Raw genomic sequence first — 22,409 nt, 5'->3', positions numbered from 1 at the left:
GCATAGCCACAAACAAATCCTATTATCTCCAGAAATAAGTTGTATTCGTATACAGAGGCGTAACTATAGGGGGGGCAGGGGGGGTACGTGCCCCGGGCGCCATCTTTTCTGGTCATGTGGGGGGCGCCGCCATGACCAAATTTTTTTAATTTTTTTTAAAAATTTTTGTTAATACAAATGTTTCCTGCTCAGTGCAGCAGCGCTGCAGCAGTCAAGGGAGTGCGTCAGTGCCCCCTTCCCCACGAGCGGTCCCTTCCGCGCCGCCTGTGCCCCCCCCCCCCCATTGCTTTGCTGGCACCTGGCAGCCAGTCAGTGGCCTGGCTTGGTGGCGGCAGCGGGCGCTTGTGAGGAAAAACCTAAGTATAATGTAGTATGTTGGGGGGGCGCGCGGGGGGGGCACGGGGGGCGCCATTGCAGTGCTTGCCCCGGGCGCCGTTTTCCCTAGTTACGCCTCTGTTCGTATATCTATCTCTTTGGGGGAACAAATCTCTTTCTGGAAAAAGAGTAATTAATTGGAAATACTTTTCTATTGCTTGGTAAACTTTAGGAGCAGGTTTTTGTTTTTATTTTTGTTTTATTTAAAGATAAGAACAGTGTCAAGGGTGCTTACTCTGTGTCTTTTGTTAAGCTTTGCCATATTGAGACTACCTGTGCTTGCCAGTGAAGAGGGGAGATGGCCCTTTCCATGGGTAACTAACTAAGTCAAAAGAAGTACAAATTGCCTAGTAGTCTTCTCCCAGGATCAGGGCCAGTTGAATCCACGTGGGAAAAGGAAGGAGAACTGCCTATGAAGGTCAGATTAGATGGGTGCCTGTATGTCTTCCCTTCCACGACTAATAGCTTGAGAGGGGATTTCTGCTGAGTAACTGATGTGGCGGCAAAGAGTCAATATCACCATGACATTGAATCTGGCGACCCCCTGCAAAGGCTTTTTGAAAGATATGGGAAACTCCAATCATGGAACTTGCATGTAGTGTTGTCAGGATTCCCCAGGACTCCAACTTGGAGGATACGATTTATGAGGAGGAGGAGCATGTCCCAGCTGAGACCCCAGCCCTGAGGAAAGCTTCTTAGATCTGACAGATCTTGAACAGTCAGAGCTTGTTGCCTTGCAGTCATAGGAGCCCTGGAGCTCTGGGGACCTGATGTCCCCCCAACAAGGCTCCTGTCCTATCTCCAGAACTTCCTCCATTGCCTTCAGGACCCAAGGAGCAGAAGCAATGCCAGGTCAGGGCTAAACTTCAACACTGGAAGTGAACTGCTTTCCTGGCTGCTCGGGAGCCAGTGGGCCTGCTCAGGTGGGGGAGGCCAGTTCAGGCACCTGCTTTCAATCAGGGACAACCTGACCTCCAGGAGGGGGTGGGTCTCCTGGCCCCTACATTTGCAGGCACTTTTTGCTGGTTCTGCAGCTCCTTCAAATTCTTACCTTGCTGTTTTGCAAGACCCAGGTATGTACAAATATCTAGTCATTTTGCAAAGATTACACTTAAAAGAAAGTTCAAAAAATTAAAGACATTTTAATACAACTTTTAAATTAATGTGCTTCCATAAGGGAAGTAAAAGAACAGTTTGAAATTTGTAGGATTTCAACTTCAAATGTTACTCATTTTATTGAATAATGACCATGCAAGTGTCAAGAAATGCTGGCTCTGTTCAACAGTCAGACAAAAAATTTACTCATTGAGCTATGTTGGTCCATTACTTGTCATGATTTTATTTTATTTTTTGCTTGTCAGTCATCATTTTTCACTTGCCAGACAAGTAGACTAGTGGATTCCCTGAGCCCTGCATATATGGTAAACTTAAATCACAGTAAATTTGAACCTGAGAAAGATCTGCTTTTCCTGTGCATGATATCACTTTGGAATTATTGATCTGATTACTGAGTGTTAAAAATCTGTTGAGAACAATAACAGTTAAAATATGATTATATTCAGAATGTCTTCTAAAAAACAACAAAAAATGTTTTTAAACCTTTTCCTGAGCATATTCTGGTGCAAAAAGTAGTGCATTCAACTAATTTAAGTGGCTGGCAGAATTGTTCATACAAAATTTGGTATCTGTAGGTAATTGGAAAGCATGATATTTCTTAAAAAATTTTTTTTTAATCTGCAGGTCATTGGGAAGTATGACTTTATTTTGCACAAACTGCAAAATATAAAATAGATTAAAAAATACATAAGGAGGTCATTCACACAATCAAAAACTGTGCTCTACCCGGGTTTGGGAACTGTGTGTGTTCCCAGTTTTTGGTTGTGTGGAAGCAAGGTAAGAGGAAAACTGGGGTAGAAGTGATTGTGTGGAAGCAAGGTAGGAGGAAATGCTAACAAGGTTTTCCTCCTACCTTGCTTCCACACAACCAAAATCTGGGTAGAAGCCAGTTTGTGATTGTGTGAATGACTTCAATGTGTTTTTTAAACTTGAAGGGGGAAGAACAAAATCCAGTAAAACTTTACCTCCAGAAACAAGTTCTACACTCAGGTGTGGGTTGTGAAAGTGTGTGATCATGATCAAGCCAAAAGCCCAATAAGCCGCCACTATATAAATGATGACGGGATCCCCAGACTGCTGACCATGTGATGTTAATGGTGAAATCGGATATACCCAGGGTATTATTAAACAACAGTAGCACTTTAAATTCACGCTGCAAATCTATAAGTACTCAGGGTAAAGAATGGGGATGAGTGGACATAAGACAGTCACTCTTCCTGTCTTGCTTAAACTGCATTCTCAATTAGATGAAATTAATGAAGCTGTATGCCCATCACGTATGCACATCAACATCCAAGATACTCTAGAAGATATTGAGGTCATTCACACAATCAAAAACTGTGTTCTACCCGGGTTTGGGAGGTGTGTGTACTTCCAATTTCTGATTGTGTGGAAGCAAGGTAAGAGGAAAACCTGGGTAGAAGTTATTCTGTGGAAGGAAGGTAGGAGGAAAATCTGGGCAGCTTTTCCTCTGACCATGCTTCCACACAATCACTTCTAACCAGGTTTTGCTCTTACCTTGCTTCCACACAATCAGAAATTGGGATCACACACAGCTCCCAAACCTGGGTAGAATAAGATTTGTGATTGTGTGGATGGCCTCATTCCCTACTTGCAAGAACCTCTAGTATGGGAAGATGAAGTTAGATCAGCACCCTGGTCATTACCAAGTCAGAAGGCTACAAGAATTGATGGAATAGCTACAGAAATATGGCAGGCAACAAAAGAAGAGTCAGTCAAGGCTCTAACCAAACTATGCCAACAAATTTGGAGAACACCACAGTGGCCGACAGATTGGAAGAGGTCAGTCTACATACCCATACCAAAGAAAGGAGACTTAACAGATTGCGCAAACCATCACACAATATCCTTAATTTCACATGCTAGCAAAATAATGCTCAGGATCATCCAACGCAGATTAGAACCCTACGTAGAAAGGGAAATGCCGGATGTTCAAGCTGTTTTCAGAAAAGGCCAAGGAATAAGAGACATCATTGCTGATACATGCTAGATAACTGAGAAAGCCAAAGAATACCAGAAAGAAGTCAATATGTGCTTTATTGACTACAGAAAAGCCTTCAATTGCATTGACCATGTCAAGTTGTGAAATATCCTTAGGAAAATGGGTGTCCCAGAACATCTCATTGTTCTCATGAGAAATCTATACACAGGACAGGAAGCCACAGTCCAGCCTGGTGAAACAGGCTGGTTCCAGATAGGCAAAAGAGTAAGACACGGCTGTATACTTTCTCCTTCTTTATTCAATTTATATGCTGAACATATACTGAGAGGAGCTGGATTGGAAGAAGATGAGCATGATTTTAAAGTTGGAGGAAGAAACATCAATAACTTGCGCTATGCTGATGACACCACTCTTAGCTGAGAATGCGGATGATCTGCAAGCTCTAGTAATGAAAGTCAAGGAGGGACTACAATTAAATGTAAAGACAACTAAATTAATGACAACAGGTACAGGAACCAGCCTCAGAATTTCCAATGAAGACATTGAAGTGGTGGATAGCTTCTGCCTTTTATGATTGACCGTCTTACAGTAAAGGATCCAGCAGTCAAGAAATATGTGGCAGACTAGCACTTGGTAGGGTTGCAATGAAGGCCTTGGAAAGGATGTTTAGATGCTGTGACATGTCTACACCTACAAAGATTAGAATCGTTCGGACCATGGTTTTCCCTGTGACACTCTATGGATGCGAAAGCTGGACTTTGAAGAAGCAAGTTAGAAAAAACATTGATGCTTCTGAACTTTGGTGCTGGAGAAGACTTTTGAGGATACCATGGAAAGCCAGGAAAACAAACAAATGGATCCTAGAAAAGATCAATCCAGAATTTTCACATGAGGCACAAATGGCCAGGCTCAAACTATCATACTTTGGACATATTATGCAAAGACCCAGCCCCCTTGAGAAGTCCATAATGCTGGGGAAAGCTGAAGGAAAGAGAAGAGGATGACCAGCAGCAAGGTGGATGGACTCGATCACGACAGCAATGAATGCACCAGTGAGAGACCTTAAAGGCCAAGTTGAAGACAGATCATCCTGGAGAGAATCTATCTATGTGGTTGCTAAGAGTTGACACCAACTTGACGGCACTTAATCAATCAGTCAATGACCATACAAAATGGTTCCCACCAAACATACCACTGTGGTCTCACACCTCCTCCATGCATTAAGTGGATGTATGGATATACATCAAGAATAGCCTTTATATGAGGGCTAATTTTGGCTACAGCACAAGAATTAAAATTTGAGCCATTTTTGGACTCAATTTTCTTGCTGTCTTTTTATTTTAGTCTTTCATAACAGAGGTGAGTTGGATAAAAACTGCTTGCTAAGCAGGCAAGTCTAATTAAAAAATGGACTAGTGACTTACAGATGGATGCACTAGAGATAATAGTGTTTGGTTACCCCAAGGCAATGTTCTGGTGAAGATTATTAAAGATCTAGAGTCCTTTGCAGCCGTGTTGCTGGCAACTTGCCCAAATTCAAATAGAGTTTGGGAAAAGGTAAACACATCTGTGCTCACATTAGCACTTTCAACCCCTACTATTCTTCATTTGCCTTTCAAAACCCACATCTGTACTGCTCTTCACAGCATGTGGTTACAGCAGTTTTGCAACTTCAGTAAGAACGTTTGTTTTTATATTACAAAATGAAGCCTCTTCTAGTGTGCTTGTAAAGGAAGGCCATGGTTTATTAATATTAACCTGCGTAGTCTATTAATATGTCACACACATATATATTTTTTCATATTTTATCTCAGTCTTGTAAGACCTTAGGAAATAAAAATAAGACTTTGCACCTTTGCATTGAAACCGATCCTATTGAACCACTGTTTCTGAACAATAATATAACATACTCCTTTAGCAGAGTAAAATTCTAAACATTACATGGGAACAAGGATGTTTTTAGGGGGAAATGGTTCTCCCATTAAAACTGCAACTTTTAGAGTTTAGGTTGCTCGCTCCCAATAGAATTAATAACTGTTAGGAGTTGGTTTCTTCCCCAACTACTCATTTTAACATCCAGCCCACCAGCAAACCCCCACAAGTAACTGCTGACATGGGGCATGTAGCAATAAACTGTGGGATGATCAAAGCTTTCATGCAAGTTCCAAGCATGCTCTTACTCCCTATACACACAGCTGCAAGCTTCCATGCTTCCATTTCTTGCACGATCTTACCCTCTGTACAGCAGTGGCTAGTGTGGGCTCTGCCAGAGAGGAGGTGGTGGGACGCACCTCTAATTGTAAATTTGTAAGTGCTTACCTCTCCTGCTGCTGCACCTGGAAGCTGTCCAGAGCAGTGGCGTGCCACCAGCACCCGCTACAGTGGAGGATTGGCTCCGCCACTCAGCTGGCCTCTGCACATGCATAGAGGCCATTTGCTAGCCATGTAAATTCTGAGAAGAATCCTCCCATTCTGAGAAGAATCGTCCTTTCCCCTCTGCTGCCACAAAAGTAGTAATGAAAAGTGGTGGGTTCTCCTTGGAATGCAAGAGCTGGCTGGCAGGTGGCACTGTGAAAATCACACAATGTCCTTGCTCAGTGTGTGTATAGAACTAGGAAGCAGTGTGGAAACTTGCTGTAGCATATGTACAGGGAGTAAGATCATATTTGGAATATGAAAGAAATATCCCTCAGTTTATTACTGTTCTAGAAAAGCCCATGAAATAAGATATGTAAGCACTACCGTGACTGGGTTCACATGATCACAAATTAATCCAGATCAATGAACCCTGCGGAGCTGATTTTCAGGGTAATGGTCCAACCACTTCAATCCTGGTTATCTGTTCTAGTTAAATGCTGGTTAATTGGAGCAGTTTGACCAGGATTGCTCTAAAATTCTGGGTTCTAACGATCACCTCCATAGGGTTCTATCCTGAAGATGATCTTTTTAACCAGGATTCTTGTGATTGTGTCAACCCAGCCAATGTAAGATACAATATGCAATGAATATGTAGCAGCATCTTCTGCAAACAGAGATTTTCTCATCCTCAGGTCATCCTGTTCACAGAAATTAATGCTGTATCTTAAAGGAAATTGACGCTGAGTCATCATGAACTGATTATACTGGATGCACAGTGGAATAATTCACACTATGATCTTTTTCTTGAGGATAAATCAGCAGAAACTATTTAACATCAGAATGAAAGAAGCCAAACTGAGTTCAGAAGAAAAAAGAACCAAGAAAATGTTGGAATAGAAAGGCATAAAGGAAGGGCTAGACTGAAAATATTAGACAAATAGCAGGAATGAAGCAGCTCTTGAGACTAAGTGAGGCAGCAGACTTTTGTTTTCTTTCCTAAAGAAGCAAGCGAGCAAGCAAATAAATAAATAGACCAACAAGGAAGAAAGGACAAGCTAAATTTGTTAGGGCTAGTCTTTTATAGGGTTTGATTTCTGGCTGGCTAGGGGTTTGTTTTTGACAGGGCAGTTTCAGTTTCATTTGTGCCTAGAGTGACAGCGGGTAAGGATTAGCTTCAGGTCCCCTCCAACAGCTTGTTGTATGGGCCACATTCCTGAGGTGGCTTAGTTTGGAAGCAACTCTTGATAAGACAATGCTTAGACCAGCATTCTCAAGGCTAACATTGTTAAGCATATAGAAGAACAGGCCCTTTTGAAGTAGCAGCAGCATGGCTTCTGCAAAGGTAAATCCTGCCTCACCAACCTTTTGGAGTTCTTTCAGAGTGTCAACAGGTGGGTGGATAAAGGTGATCCAGTGGACATAGTATACCTCGACTTTCAAAAAGCTTTTAACAAAGTTTCTCATCAAAGACTTGAGAAAATGTTACAGTCATGGGATAAGGGGACAGTTTCATGTGTGGATTGGTACCTGGTTGAAGGACAGGAAACAGAGGGTAGGTATAAAGGGACAGTTCTCTAAATGGACGGAAGTAAGAAGTGGCGTTCCCCAGGGATCTGCACTGGGAACAGTGCTCTATAACTTATTCACAAATGATCTAGAAGTTGGGGTAAGCAGTGAAGTTGCCAGATTTGCAGATGACACTAAACTATTTAGGATAGTGAAATCCACAATAGATTGTGAGGAGCTCCAAAAGGATCTCTCCAAACTGGGTGAGTGGGCGACAAAATGGCAAAAGTGATTCAATGTTAACAAGTGTAAAAGTATACATATTGGGGCAAAGCCTCCCAACTTCACATTTACCCTGATGGGGTCTGAGCTGCTGTTGTTAACTGACCAGGAGAGAGATATTGTTGTGGTGGACAGCTCATTAAAAGTGTCTGCTTAGACTGTGAAAAAGTCTAATTCCATGATATGGATAATTAGGGAGTGGATTCAAAATAAAAATGGTACTATAGTAATGCCCTTATCTATGGTGTGGTCACATTTGGAGTACTGCATGCAATTCTGGTTACTGTATCTTAAGAAAGACATTGTAGAACTGGAAAACGTGCAAAAGAGGGCAACCAAGATGATCAAGGGCCTGGAGCACCTTCCTAATGAGGCAAGGGTACAGCATGTGGGGTATTTTAGTTTGAAAAAGAAGTGACCACAGGGAGACATGATCAAGGTGTATACAATTATGCATGGAGTAGAGAGAGTGGACAAAGAGAAATTTTTCTCCCTCTCTCACAGCACTAGAACCAGGGGTCATCCCATGAAACTGAAGGCCAGGAATTTTAGGACCAACAAAAGGAAGTACTCTTTCACACAGCACATAATTAATCTATGGGATTTTCTGCCACGGGAAAAGTGTTGATGGCCACTAGCTTGGGTGGCTTTAAAAGGGGTTTAGACAAATTTATGGAGGACTGGCTACTAGTCTGGTGGCTATAGGCCACCTCTAGCTTCAGAGGCAAGATGTCCCTGAATACCAGCTGCAGGGGAGCAACAGCAAGAGAGAGGGCATGCCTCACCTCTTGCCTGTGGGCTTCTCAGAGGCATCTGGTGGGCCATTGTGTGAAACAGGATGCTGGACTAGATAGGCCTTGGGCCTGATCTAGCAGGGCTCTTCTTATGTTCTTATGAAACCAAAGTCCCATGGATGTGGAGGGGGTAAAATATGGAGCCAGGGAGACAACAGGATGGTTGTGGTCAAAGGCAGCAATTCCAAATTAGGTAGTATCAAATATTGTGATAATGTTGGCAAAATCCTGCATGCAATTTTGGTTAGCCAACTTAGAGGGGAGATTTCTTCATTTGCCCCTGCTACAGCAGAAGTATACAGGTTAGGGAGCACTGATAATTAATATTGTCTGGAGACATGGAGTTAAAGTTTCAAATAAGATAATTTATTTTGGAAATCCAGCAGGGAGATAGAGCTATATGCCTTGTTGCTAGCTACATACAGGAAGAGGGGAAGGGAGAAGAAGGAAGTCTCTCTCTCCCCGCCCCCCCCCCCCGCTCTGCGAGTGTGGGAATGAAACCTGAGACTCTCAGTCTAACAAAGGGAAGTAGAGTAGAGAAAGCATGGTCAGAGAGGGAATGGCCTTACTGGCTCTCTCTGCCTCTAATGCCCCTACTGGGAACCTGCTGGTGCTAAGAGTTGATGCCATGCTGGAGTTTCATCTGCAACAATTTCCAGGATTTTCAAATGGGTTGACAAACGTCAATTGGTGATAAAGGTGTCTGGATCAAGGAAGAAGAATATGAAAAGTCATGGAAAAGAGGCAGATTTGTTCCTCCTATCCCAAGAGGAGGGAATAAGTAGGATCGGATCGGATCGGATAGGATAGGATAGAAAACCTGGAAAGACTGTAGATTTACAGTGGGAGAGTTTAATTTTTCCCTGTTCTGCAAAGTTTTGAGTTTTGCTGAATGGTTCTTGCCCTTTCAGGTTCGTGGGAATAAAGGTGAGGTGCTTTATGTTCTGGATGCCAGCAATCCAAGGCATTCTAACTGGCTGCGTTTTGTACATGAAGCACCCTCCCAGGAGCAGAAGAACTTGGCTGCCATCCAGGTAAATTTGTCTTTAATCTTCTTACAGGGTTGCTAACTTGTTTGGCATTTGTCTCCTCCAGCAAAGAGCAGATGAGTTGAATGTGGAAATCTCTTTGCCATGTTTACTGCTCTGTGCAGCCACACAGACATGTAAGAGGGAGCAAAAATCTCAGGCCATAATTAAAATCTCTGTTCTTAAGAAATTAACACTCTAAGCACCATCACCAAGTCTTTTTCTTAATAGAGAAAACAATATGTTGCAAAGGTATTTTCAGAATCATTTCTAGACAGCTTACTTCTAAAGAAGAGTAGGCTTACTGTGATGACGGTGTCCAGGAGTGCTACAGCGCATGCGCCACCTGTGACCCTAGTTGTGTTGCGAAGGGGGAAAGGGGGATGCTGCTGACATCCCCTTCCCTCTTCCTTGGGACCCTTAAGAATACAGTTATAAAGCAGGCGACTCCAGAAAATAGCTCCAGGCTCCAGTGATAAAGCAGGTGACACCCACAGATTTAAAAATCTAATTAATAATACAATTTATTAGATACAAAATGAGGCTAGAATAATCTAAACACGCAGGATGTTCCCACATGTCATAAAACATGCAAGATGGAAATGCATGCTGTGGCATTAATACTTACCCTGCATAAGTGATTATGCTTTTATATGTTAAATGGTTTAATATTTACTACATACGGATTAGGAGTATAATACCTTAAACCTAAAGAAGTGGAAATGGGAAACTAGGGTAGGAAGGGGTTATACTCATGAAATTAATTATTTTTTTAACCTGCTGCCTGTACATTTGGGTGGTGAAATCCAAAATATTTTGCAAGGAGCTCCAAAAGGATCTCTCCAAACTGGGAAAGTGGGCGACAAAATGGCAAATGTGCTTCAATGTTAGCAAGCGTAACATTGTGGAACATTGAGGCACATTGGGGCAAAAAACCCAAACTTCACATATACGTGGATGGGCTCTGACCTGTTGGTGACTGACCAGGAGAGGGATCTTGGGGTCATGGTGGACAGCTCATTGAAAGTGTTGACACAATGTGCGGCAGCTATGAAAAAGGCCAATTCTATTCTTAGAACCATTAGGAAGTGGATTGAAAATAAAACTGCTAATAATATAATGCCCTTATATAAAACTATGGTGCAGTCAAATTTAGAGTACTGAGTATAATTTTGGTCATCATGTCTTAAGAATGACATTGTAGAACTGCAAAAGGTGCAGAAGAGGGCAACCAAGATGATCAGCGGCCTGGAGCACCTTCCTTACAAGGCAAGGCACTTGGGGCTTTTTAGTTTAGAAAAAAAACAATGGAGAGGTGACATGATAAAGGTCTATAAAATAATACATGCTGTGGAGAAAGTGGATAGAGAGAATTTTTTCTTCCTCTCACATAACACTAGAACTATCCCATGAAACTGATTGCCAAGAAATTTAGGACCGAGAAAAGGAAGTACTTTTTCACACAATGCATAATTAACTTACAGAATTCTCTGCCACAAGATATGGTGACAGCCAACAGCCTGGATGGCATTAAGAGGGCATGCCCCAAATTCATGGCTACTGGTCTGAGGGCTATAGGCCATTTCCATCCTCGGAGGCAAGATGCCTCTAAATACCAGTTGCAGGAAAGCAACAGCAGGAGAGAGGGCATGCCCTCAGCTCTTGCCTGTAGGCTTCCAGCGGCATCTGGTGGGCCACTGTGTGAAACAGGATGCTGGATTAGATAGGGCTTGGGCCTGATCCAGCAGGGCTGTTCTTATGTACCATCCTGAACTTTGCATTTTAAACTTGGTTTTAATTGGGATTCCAATTTTTAGCCCTGTTTTCCATACTGTTTTGCTGCTTGTTTATTTTTATTCTTAGCCACGTCATTTTTTTGTGATTTGGTGTTGCTCTGAACAGTGTTATGTTGGAGGTATGGGATATACATATTTTAAACTAGTAGGTGAGGCCCATCATTGACTGGACAAAGTCATTTTGTGTAGATTACACTTAAAGGAAAGTTTAGTAAATTAAATATGTCATTTTTAAAATTAATGTGCTTGCAAAAGAGGGAAGTAAAAGAACGGTTTGAAATTTGTAAATTTGCCCTTTAAATGAATGGTACAGATAGGAAATGCTAACATTACATGTGAATGACTGTACTTGTGTACAGATCTGTACCTGTGTACTCTGTACACTCGTCGTACAAGTGTTGAACATAATGTGTGAATGGGCCTCATGTTTAGCTATTATGATAAGAATACTAGCAGTTAGAAAAGAGTTGCAATTGTGCCCTTGCCTCTTTCTGCTTCGATGCCTGACATGCTTTATGAATGACTTGACCCCCAAAGTAGACAAATGCTTAATCAAAATTATTGTGATTCTGATACACTGGAGACTTACTTGTAAGTCTATGAATAACATATAGCCACAGTCATTGCTCTTTCTTTGTAAGTTTCTATCAGCGTGACAATAAACCTTCCATTTTTGTTCCCGTAAGTCAACAGATCAATGAACATATAAAACCCGTAGCACTGTCAGAAATGTTAACAATGCTTTTCTGTCTGCTTTCTTATATTTTGAGCTTGCTAAGAACAGCCTGGCTGAATAAATTTCAGCATTCGTTTCTGTGTTTGCCAGTTGTATTTTTTTTTAAAAATGGTGTCTGCTGGTGACTACTGTGTGATGAAGGCCCCTTTGGTTGTTAATGTCAAAACCCTTTATAAACAGAATCACAGCCAACCCTTTACATTCAAACACTCTGTTCATTAACCACCAGACATTCTGGTGGTCTGGACAAGCTCAGCAAACTAGAATAATGAAATGGCAAAGGTTAATGGGAAAGGAGGTATTTACTGTGATGCAGTAGAGTGGTTTAAAGTCATACTTGACAAATGTAATAATGGAAGATTAGTATTCGGGAATCAGTCAACACTGTAATAAATATGGTACAACTGGTCTATCTCTCAGACTAAAAGACAGGAGGGAATTGGGGTGTGGGTTGGGGGAGGGAGAAAAGGTAAACCACAAGCAAAGACAAAATTTTACATATTGAGGCTATTGACACGTGTGTGCAAAACCAGGCTAAGGGAGCCCAGCCCAGTTTTGGAGCATAGGAAGCTGCCATATACTCAGACTGGCAGCAGCTTCTCCAAGGTTCTCTCAGCCCTATCTTGGAGAAGCCAGAGAGGGAACTTGAAACCTTCTGCTCTTCCCAGAGCGGCTCCATCCCCTGAGGAGAATATTGTACAGTGCTCACGCGTTTTGCACGTGTGTGTGTGAACCGCTGGGATCGAGCCAATCCTGGAGGCTACACGGCGGCAAACCCACCTATTTAGCCACCTGCTAAAATGTGGTTAAGGGATCAAGCACTCCCCTAACCTTGTTTTTTTGCTTGTGTGTCAGCTGCGACTGCTTGCAGCCAAGGCTGGCTCATGAGGGGAGGGGGGATTCCCATAATGCACCACACATTTGCACGGTGCATTATCAGAGCACTGGGGGGTGAAGCGTTGCGCGGTGGCACATCCCAGCAACCCGACCCTCTGAGCTGCTGGGAAGGCCGCTGGTCGTCTGGGCAAGCGATCTGCCCACCCAGGGAAGGAAGGATGATTGTCTGCAGGGAAGGTAGGTTTAACCCACTTTCCCTGAAGCCCGCCCATGAGCCCTTCTCACAGATAGTGAGAAGAGGCTCATGAAATGGCAAAATTGGCTATGTTTTCCATTAATTTCTTGTGCTGCACAGAAGCAGCTAGAGTAATACATTGTGAATACACCAAGCTGGACATAAGATGTACTTGACTTTAAAAGAAGGAATGAATTCTTCCAAGATCACACATTTTAGCATATGTATTTGGTGTGATCTAGTCTTAAAAATCAGCATTTTTCAAATTTTATTATAGTAGCTACATCTCATACTGTGAGGGAGATGGCAATGGTAAACCCCTCCTGTATTCTACCAAAGACAACTACAGTGCTCTGTGGTCACCAGGAGTCGACATCGACGAAGGCACACTTTATCTTTAGCTACCCTTCTGATTTTTTGCTGTCTTCCACCTTCATCCTGCAGGGACATCAACCATCTGTTCTACAAGTGAGTAGCTGACGTCCTCCTATGCAGTCATGGACATGCAACATGTTGCTGCATGCAAGGATCTGTAGATTAGGGTACTACCCAATATTGGCATTAAAAGGGGGATAGAAGAAGAGTGCTTAGATCCTCTCCTAAAACCTGGACATTCCAGAGGAAGGCCATTCTACAGCTTCAAGATCATCATGGCTGTAAAGGCCTTGCTTCTAATGGCAGATGTACAAATTTCAGGCAAATGTGGTGTTTGAAGCAGGACCTGATTTTATGCGTGGAGATGGAAGTTGGTGGTTGATATAGAGAAAAGCAGTCTGTAAGGCATATGGGTCCCAGCCTGTGTAGAGCTTTAATTACTGCCCTGGTTTTCATTGCTCATTGGAGCTTAGCCCGATTTATGTCCGGGGTAAAAAAAAAAATCCTCTTTTGGTCGGTTTTTTAGGCAAATTCAAAATATCTGTAACACGCAGTACTTCCCACTCTTAATCTCTCAGTAAAGCCTGCTGTCTGTGAAGGCTCCTGGCTTCTCACCACTGATGTCAGATGTCTGTGGGGAGACGCCTTGTCAGTTTCACCAATCCTTTTTCTAAAGAAGTAAATAAGAGTGCTGATGTGCACATATGATGAAACTGACTAGGCTCCACCATCACCTCCAAGTGCTGCAAATCGAGAAGGCCCATGATGCTGCGCTTGTAATTAAACATTTTTATTCCATCCACACAAGTATACATATAGGGAGGTGGGTGCTGCTGTGAATGGTGAGGCAGGATTACTCCCCCCCCCATATACTGCCTGATATGTGTATCTCTAGGTTGTGTACACAGTTTACAATGACAAATATAAAACAGAGTAAAAACTATTCATAGAACAAAAAGTTAAAACAGTTTCATAGGATAAAAACAATTATACAATTTAAAATGACTACTCCTTAAATCTCACTGACTACGCCTGTGACACAGGTGAGACAATAGCAGTATAATCAGTTCACACTTGAATGGAATGCAGTGTAATTATGGTGGAAGTTTAAAAAATGGCCATAAATCAGTCCTTGGGGGAAAACCGGATGACAGTGAGGAAGGCAAAGGGAAATGCTGAGTGGCCCTGCCAACCGAGGTGAGATGGATGGCTAGGGAGAAGGCCTTTTCGGTGGTCGCATCCCATTTATGGAACAGTCTCCCTAGTGAGGTTCACCTGGTTCACTTTGTTATTTTAGACACCGGGTGCAGACCTTTCTGATCACTCAGGCTTAAAAAAATCCCAAGTTTTTACATTGTTTTTTAAACAATGTATTTTTTTTGTGTGTGTTTTGTATGTTGTATTTTGAATCTTGTATTTTTTGGTGTGTTGTGATTTGATGTTGTTTTTATTGGATGTTTTAATGTGTTGTGAGCTACTTAGAGAACAATTTGCTATGGGACAGCTATCAAAGTTGTTGTGATGCTGCTGTTGCTGAGGTTTGGGGTGAATGTGGCTTCTCAGAATTAAGGAGTAATACCAGAGAAGAGCAACCATTACCTTTTGAGAGCATGTACAGGTATTACTAGTTTTTTTTCTGGTATAGATACTTAGCACATACAGTATTAGAGAAGGGCACAGTATTTGTGTTATGATTTGATGTATTCAACTTATGTCTAATCAAGCACCAATTGTTTACTGGACAAATTGTCCTGGACAATAGTAAACGGAAAGCATTGTACGGAAGGCATATGTTCTAGAAAAAAACAACCCAGAGTCAAATCTTTTTACACTGGGAAAAAATCAGAGTTTTATAACTTGATTTATTTTAAAAGTAGATTGTGGTAAATTAAAATTTCCTGGAACATAGAACACTGCCATAAGAAGAAAAGTAACTCCTTGATGAAGGCAAGATATTATGATAGCTATCTTGACTCCACTGTGAAATACACAACTTGAAGAAAATATGTAATTAGTTTTCTTCCCACTTTCCACCACTGAAGTAAGAGTAAAAATGTGGTTAGTTCTTGAAGACTTTTGTCAAGTTTATCAAATTTAATAGATTTTTCCATTTCATAAATAAGTCATCTTAATCCCTTACAGACCTATCTGAGCTTTAGAAGTATGGTACTGCCCTGTTGGCAGGATAAATTAATCTTAGTGTATTGCAAATTAAAAAACATTATCTCGTCATAGTGTCACAAAGCTTGTCACAAAATATATAGCTTTGTACACTGCAAGCAAAGTTCAATTAACTTCACTGGATGTTAATCAGATAAGTGTATGATTTATGACAGCACATGGCAGTCTTTACAAGTAAATATGATTCTATAAGTAGGCACCCAAAGCACTTGGCTTAAGTCATGGTTCTTTCTCAGGTCTGTATCACCATGTGAATGTTGATTCATCCACCTGAAAGCAAGGCCATGTAAATCAGTTCTCAGAGGAAGGCAGAAGCAAATGCCTTGCAGCTGCAATAGAACTACATAGACTTAAACAACTGTCTAAGATACTGAACATAACGCTGTAATATAAACTTCTTCAAATTCAAAACATCCAGAATAAGTAGGCGAGCTTCCAGGTAGATTCATGATCAAGTTGGTTTATGTCCAGTGGAAAAGGCAGCCTTCCCTATCAGTTATTTTTGAGCAATAAGTTGTTTTAATATTGCACAGGTAAATTTTGCCAGTCACAAAGTAGTTGAGCATGTATCCACGTGGAAGCTTACCTACTCATTCTGGATGCTTTGAAATAGATCTTGTTGTATGCTTTTTGTCTAAAGGGGTTTTCCAATCTCTTGTTTTCCACAATAGGAAGGAGAAAACATTTTCTACCTAGCTGTTGAGGATATTGAAACAGATACAGAACTGCTGATTGGTTACCTTGACAGTGACATGGAAGAGGTAGAAGAAGAGGAGGAGGAAGTTATTATTAACCAGGAAGAAGACAGCAACAACAGTAATAGCAGTCACAATAAGGAATTGCAACAGAATAGTGAAAAAGGTATAGATGAGAATAGAAGTAATTCATCCATTTTTGTTAAAAAGCACATGTGATTTTTCAATGGATGTCAAATAAAGCATCTTTCTATATAGTCAGAGAGTTTAGTAATTTCTAGACTGCATATTCTTCTTCTATTTAACCTGCTTGGAGAACTTTTTTTAAAATTGAAAAGTGGTATTAAAATAATAGATGTAAGAGACTTCAGAACTGTCTAATTTCAGCAATAGCTACATATCTTGCCTTAAACTGTATTGTAATTGCATATACCAATGACGATGGAAATTGCTGCACAACATTCAGGTTGTTAGCGGACTGAGGCCTTAAACTTAAGACACACTTAGGCTATAGTTTTCAGATGCCTTATTCTGAATTTCCTTTACATATCAATTGGCAGGATCCAAAGTAAGCTAGTAATGACTAAGCACCATTGACATAAGAAAAGTTAGTTACCAATTTAAGTCCATTAATTTCAGTGGAACTTAAATATTATTTCCTAGTCTGAATCCTGTCCAGTAATACCATTTTAGACTTACTATTACCTTTTAAGCCTGAATTAGTTCAAAACAACTGGGAGCTTCTGTTAATAGATTTCTGCTCTTTCAAATCACCAACCCAACCTACTTTCTTGTGAAAAACAACCTAGAAAAAGAATAGAAATGAGTATAGTCGAACTGGATTCCATTTCAGATAAAAAGTTGAATTTAATAATATATGTTTCTAAAGAAATAGGCGATTTCTCCCCTCTTTTGAACACCGCATGCTCACTATAAATATTATATTAATATTTAACCTTAAGGAAATGATTTATTCCAGACTTTCCCCCTCTTCTGTGTAGATTCTCTTAGCTGTAAAGAGGACCATGCCTGCCCCAATTGTGAATCCAGTTTTGCCAGCCAGGAAATTCTAGCTGAACACCTTCAAACATTGCACCAAAAACCTATTGAAGAAAAGGAATTCAAATGCAGGAACTGTGGAAAGAAATTCCCAGTTAAGCAAGCTTTGCAGAGGCAGTAAGTCTATACTATTTCAAATCATGAACTGATCACTCAGACTATTAGTATGTATTTCCAGGGGTGTAGTGGAGGGGGGACACACAGGTATAGAGCGCTGGTCTTTCTTCAATGTGGTCAGCTGTACTTCTACACACATGGGCTATGTGCCTGCGCAGAGACCTTGTTGGAATCTATCAAGCTCGATTTCTCCTGCTTTGAGTGGGAACTCCGCACCCAGCCGCTATATGCGGCGGTGCCACTCCTCATCCCCTCAGTCTTTCTTTGTCTGCGCTTCAGTGAACATCATGGAGTCTTCAGCTCGGCAACAAATAGGATCAAAAATATCCCTTGTGGTTTTTTCTCCTTGCTTATTTTCCTAACCTCTTAATTCTTCTTTCTTTGATTTTTGTGTAGTGGCATTTTTTCTTTGGCATTTTTATTTGATTGGTTTCCCCTTTCCTGGTTTCCTTGGTTTTCCTTGGTTTTCTCTATCCCGATCCGGGCTGGGATAGAGCGTAGTGGCCTGCGGACCTTCGAAGTGTATGCCGGGCTCAAAGAACTTTAAGAAGTGTGTCTGCTGCGGATCGAAGATCCCTTCCCCCAATATGCACACCGAGTGCCTCTTGTGCTTGGGGGAATCCCGCATTGTTGAGACCTGTCCGCACTTCCAGAAAGAAATCCAAGACAGCCTTGGATCTTCCAGCGCAAAAGTCATCGGTATCGACGCGCCCTGGTTCACCCATAGCGGCAGAGTCGTTCGATGTGACCAACGAGCAGACGCGGTCCAGCAGAGCACTGGTTGCAATGGATGAGCTGGCATATGCCTCCTCTGATGAAGAAGCCTACATTCCACCCAAGCCTGAAGAAGGTGCTTCGTGGTTGCCTAGGCGAAGATTGCCCCCTTGACAGCATCAAGAAGATCGTTCCTCATCTTATTGACAGGATTTTCACTGGAAAAATTGGTATCGGTATCGAGTACTTGAGTATCGATCCCCCTTATTGGAAGTGGAGTCTTCCTATGGTGCCTGGCGCCGGGATGCTGGATCTTATGATCAATACCAGCCGAACTATAGATCGGACTACTCGGACTATACCTGGCCTTGGCAGCAGACCCTGTGTGTGGACAGCCCATGGCAATGAGGACTTGGCATGAACCTCCCTCACATTCTGAAGGGAGACTGCATTCCCGCTCACCACATCGTTCCCCGCGGGATCAAGCTGACCGAAGTGAACCACTTCCATCGATACCAGCATTCCAGCGAGAGTCTGTACCAGCCCAGAGGTTGCCATCAGATCCTCCAGCTCCGGTACCAGACAATCCCAGTAGCGTACCGGGCTCCCCTTCGGGTTCGATGCCTGCAGCACAAGACCTGCTGGTGCCTCCGGACCCTGCGTATGAGAGCGATGATAGCTTTCCAGACTTTGAGGTTATTTCCATGGTGTCGTCCCCACTCGATATCCATTCAGACAATAAGCCTGTCTCTCCATTGGAGGATCTCAAACTGTACATAGCCTATGTGGCTCATATGGCTTCGGCTTTGGGTGTAAACCTGGGCAACCAACAGAAAGGTGAGCAGGACCCCTTTATTCAGCTTGATGGATTCAGAGGCCAAGGTACCAGCTGCCTTACCCTTAAATCCAGCCTTATTAAAGGTTATGAAGGCCCACTGGATACACTCTTTCAACCAAATAGACGTCAAGAGAACTTCTATAGAGTGCAGTTCCAGGATGACACGGCCTTCTTGAAAAATCATCCCACTTCTAATTCAGTCGTCGTGGAGGCATCCTTACAGAGGACCAGAAGCCATAGCCAGTCGACACCGAGCGATAAGGAAGGCAAGAAATTGCACTCCTTTGGGAGAAGGCTTTATTCAGCTGCAGCCCTGCACTTGCGTGTGGCTAATTATCAGGCCGATAACGCCCGATATAACCACTTTTTGTGGGGAAAGGTGGGTCCTTTCCTGGATCTCCTCTTGCAAGACAAGAGGGATCCTGCAAAGGCTTTCTTCAAGAAAGCTATTCAATTGGCTAAAGAAGAACTTTATTCAGCCTGACGTTCAGTGGAATGTGCTGCTAATATGATGGCCAGGGGCATAACTATAATAGGGCAAGGGGAGACAGTTGTCTGGGCCCCCCCGAGGCAAGTCACATGACTGACTCCCCCAGCTGCGCACCCGTCCGGGCTTTCTTCAGTTGTATTCATCCTCTGAAATTGATGTTATCACTATTGAGCCCCATTTAAGATTTCTTTACTTCATGGGCTGAGCTTCAGTGAGGGAGGGCCCATTTTAAATTCTTGTCTCTGGGCCGACTCCAACCTTGCTACGCCCCTGATGATGGCCACATCTGTGGCACTAAGACGCCATGCTTGGCTTCGGTCATCTGGCCTATACTTTGAGGCCTGTGCCAGGGTGGAGGACCTGCCCTTTGAGGGCTCTAGCCTCTTCTCTGAACAAACTGATGACATTTTCTAGAAAGTTCAGAAGCAGAGGAGCACTGCACATTCAATGTCATATACTTTGCCAACTTCAAAACCACAAAAAACTGCCAGATGGTCACCTCATTGGGCACAGAGGGTCCTAGACCAACATCAGTTGCCCTTGGAATGGTCCTTTTGAGGCAATAAGTTCCCACTCAGATACAAATCAGGAGGCCAGCCCAGTAAGCCGGCCTTCCAGAAACAAGCCTGAGTGTCCCCCAAAAGAAACAGTGATTCGGGGCACTTCGGAACTCACCTGGCCCAGTTCTCGGTGAGTTGGGACAAAGTGACTACGGACCAATGGGTCCTTACAGTTATACGTTTGGGCTGTGGAGTTTTGCGGGCCACGTCCAGTGTCCGGGATTGTGGTGACTCCTTGCACCCCAGAGTTGGATCAGGAGGTTGCTGCTCTCCTGGAAAAGGACGGGATTGAGAAAGTCTCCAACCCTGACAGCCCTGGGTTCTGCTCCCAATATTTCCTTGTGCCAAAGCCGGATGGCGGTCAGCGCCCCATACTAGACCTGAGGGCTCTGAACAGCCATTTGGTCTACAAGAGGTTCCGAATGCTTTCAGTACCAACCATCATGACCATCCTGGAAAGAAACATGTGGGTGATCTCACTGGACCTAAAGGATGCGTATTATAATGTTTCAGTACACCCTTAACATGGCTATGGTGTTACAACCGCACCAAGGGTCTTTACGAAATGTCTGGCCCTGGTGGTGGCGTTTCTGCAGGAGCAAGGTTTACAGGTGCTGCCATAGCTAGATGATTGGCTTATGGCGAGCACCAGACAGGCAGTTCTGGACACCCTCAAGATCTTGATCGATACCCTACAGGTGTTGGCCTTCCAGATAAACTTCAAAAAATCTCAACTGGAACCCACCCATTGAATTCAGTTCATTGGGCTGATCTTTGACATGACCTTGGAGAAGGTCTTCCTCCCAATGGGCTGCATTGTCACTCTCCAGAGACTAGCTACCGCTTTCCTAGCTAGGGGCCCACAGACCACGGGTTCCATACAGCGCCTGTTGGGCTACATGGCATTGAGTACATACATTATACCTCAAGCGTGTCTCCAGATGCACATCATTCAAAGATGGTTTTTGGACATGTTCAATTCTCTTCGAGATCCGAGCCATCTAGAATGCTCACCCCCTCTTTAGGTACGGGCGACGGTGCAACGGTGGACAGAGTTTCGGCACCTAAGTGTTGGTACTCCTTTCCAAACACCTCCAGCCAGCAGGATTGTTATGACAGAGGCATTGGAGATCAGCTGGGAAGCTCACCTGGATGGGTTTTGTCTGAGTAGACATTGGTCCCCCGTTGAGTGGATTTGGCACATCAATTATTTGGAGCTGTTGGCCATTTTCAACACTCTCAAAGGCTTCCTGCCCCTACTGCGGCGGGGGGGGATGTTGTTCGATGCTGATACAGACAGATTATATGACAGCAAAAGCCTATATCAATCGCCAGGGCTGCATGTCCTCGAGGAGCGTTCTGTTTGTAGCTCTGGACCTGTGGCATTGGTGCCTGGCACACAGGGTATCGCCTCAGGCCGTCCATTTCCAAGGTGTGCTGAATGTTCAGGCAGACATTCTGAGCAGGATGACTCTGGTCTCCCACGAAAGGGAACTACATCAGGTTGTTCTGAGGGACATTTTGTGAATTGGGGGGTTCCAACTCTGAACCTGTTTCCTTCACAGGAACAATACACAATGTGCCCTCTACTGCTCCAGGGTAGGAAAGGGCGAGGGTTCTCTGGGAGATGCCTTTGTCTGGTCTTGGATGTGCCCTCTTCTATATGTGTTCCCTCCATTTCCTCTCATTCCGAAGGTTTTGCTCAAACTGAGGGTGGATCTGGCCAGGGCAATCCTGATAGCCCCGTGGTGGCCCAGGAGGCCTTGGTTTCCAACCCTGAAACGCATAGCAATAGCAGTAGCACTTACATTTATATACTGCTCTATAGCTGGAAGCTCTCTAAGCGGTTTACAATGATTTAGCATATTGCCCCCAACATTCTGGGTAGTCATTTTACCGACCTCGGAAGTATGGAAGGCTGAGTCAACCTTGAGCCCCTGGTCAGGATCGAACTTGTAACCTTCTGGTTACAGGGTGGCAGTTTTACCACTGCGCCACCAGGGGCATGGCACTGGACTGACAACGTCTACCTGTCCTGCTGAACCTGTTGTCTTAGGAAGCTGGACTCTGTGATGGAGGGGATGAGGAGTGGCGCAGCCACATATAACGATGTCTGCCTGTCCTGCCAAACCTGTTATCTCAGGAACAGGGATGAGTGCTACACCTGGATGTTCAGTCCTTCCACTTGACTGCATGGCGGGTCCTGCTAACTTCCCCTTGAGACTGAAGGAGGTTTTGGTGGCTGCGTATGACTACAAATGGACTCACTTCATGTCCTTTGCTTCCCTGAATGGGTTTGAAACATTTAATCCATCTGTACAAGACATTTGTATGTATCTATTGTCCCTTAAGGA

The 22,409-nt window shown here is 43.2% G+C and overlaps 1 protein-coding gene across 1 annotated transcript in view; it reads left to right on the top strand.

The window, feature by feature from the left end:
* The window catches only part of PRDM5 (PR/SET domain 5), a 177,789-nt gene that overhangs the window by 26,771 nt on the left and 128,609 nt on the right, over positions 1-22,409 (top strand). The window contains exons 3-5 of the mRNA XM_053258589.1: positions 9,306-9,428; positions 16,254-16,443; positions 17,279-17,453. Of these exons, the coding sequence (XP_053114564.1) occupies positions 9,306-9,428; positions 16,254-16,443; positions 17,279-17,453 (488 nt within the window). The remainder of the gene's footprint in view (positions 1-9,305; positions 9,429-16,253; positions 16,444-17,278; positions 17,454-22,409) is intronic.

Source organism: Hemicordylus capensis, chromosome 5, assembly GCF_027244095.1.
Source record: "Hemicordylus capensis ecotype Gifberg chromosome 5, rHemCap1.1.pri, whole genome shotgun sequence".
NCBI lineage: Eukaryota > Metazoa > Chordata > Lepidosauria > Squamata > Cordylidae > Hemicordylus > Hemicordylus capensis.
Note: the sequence above shows the minus strand (reverse complement) of the source record. Positions and strands in the feature narration are given on the sequence as shown.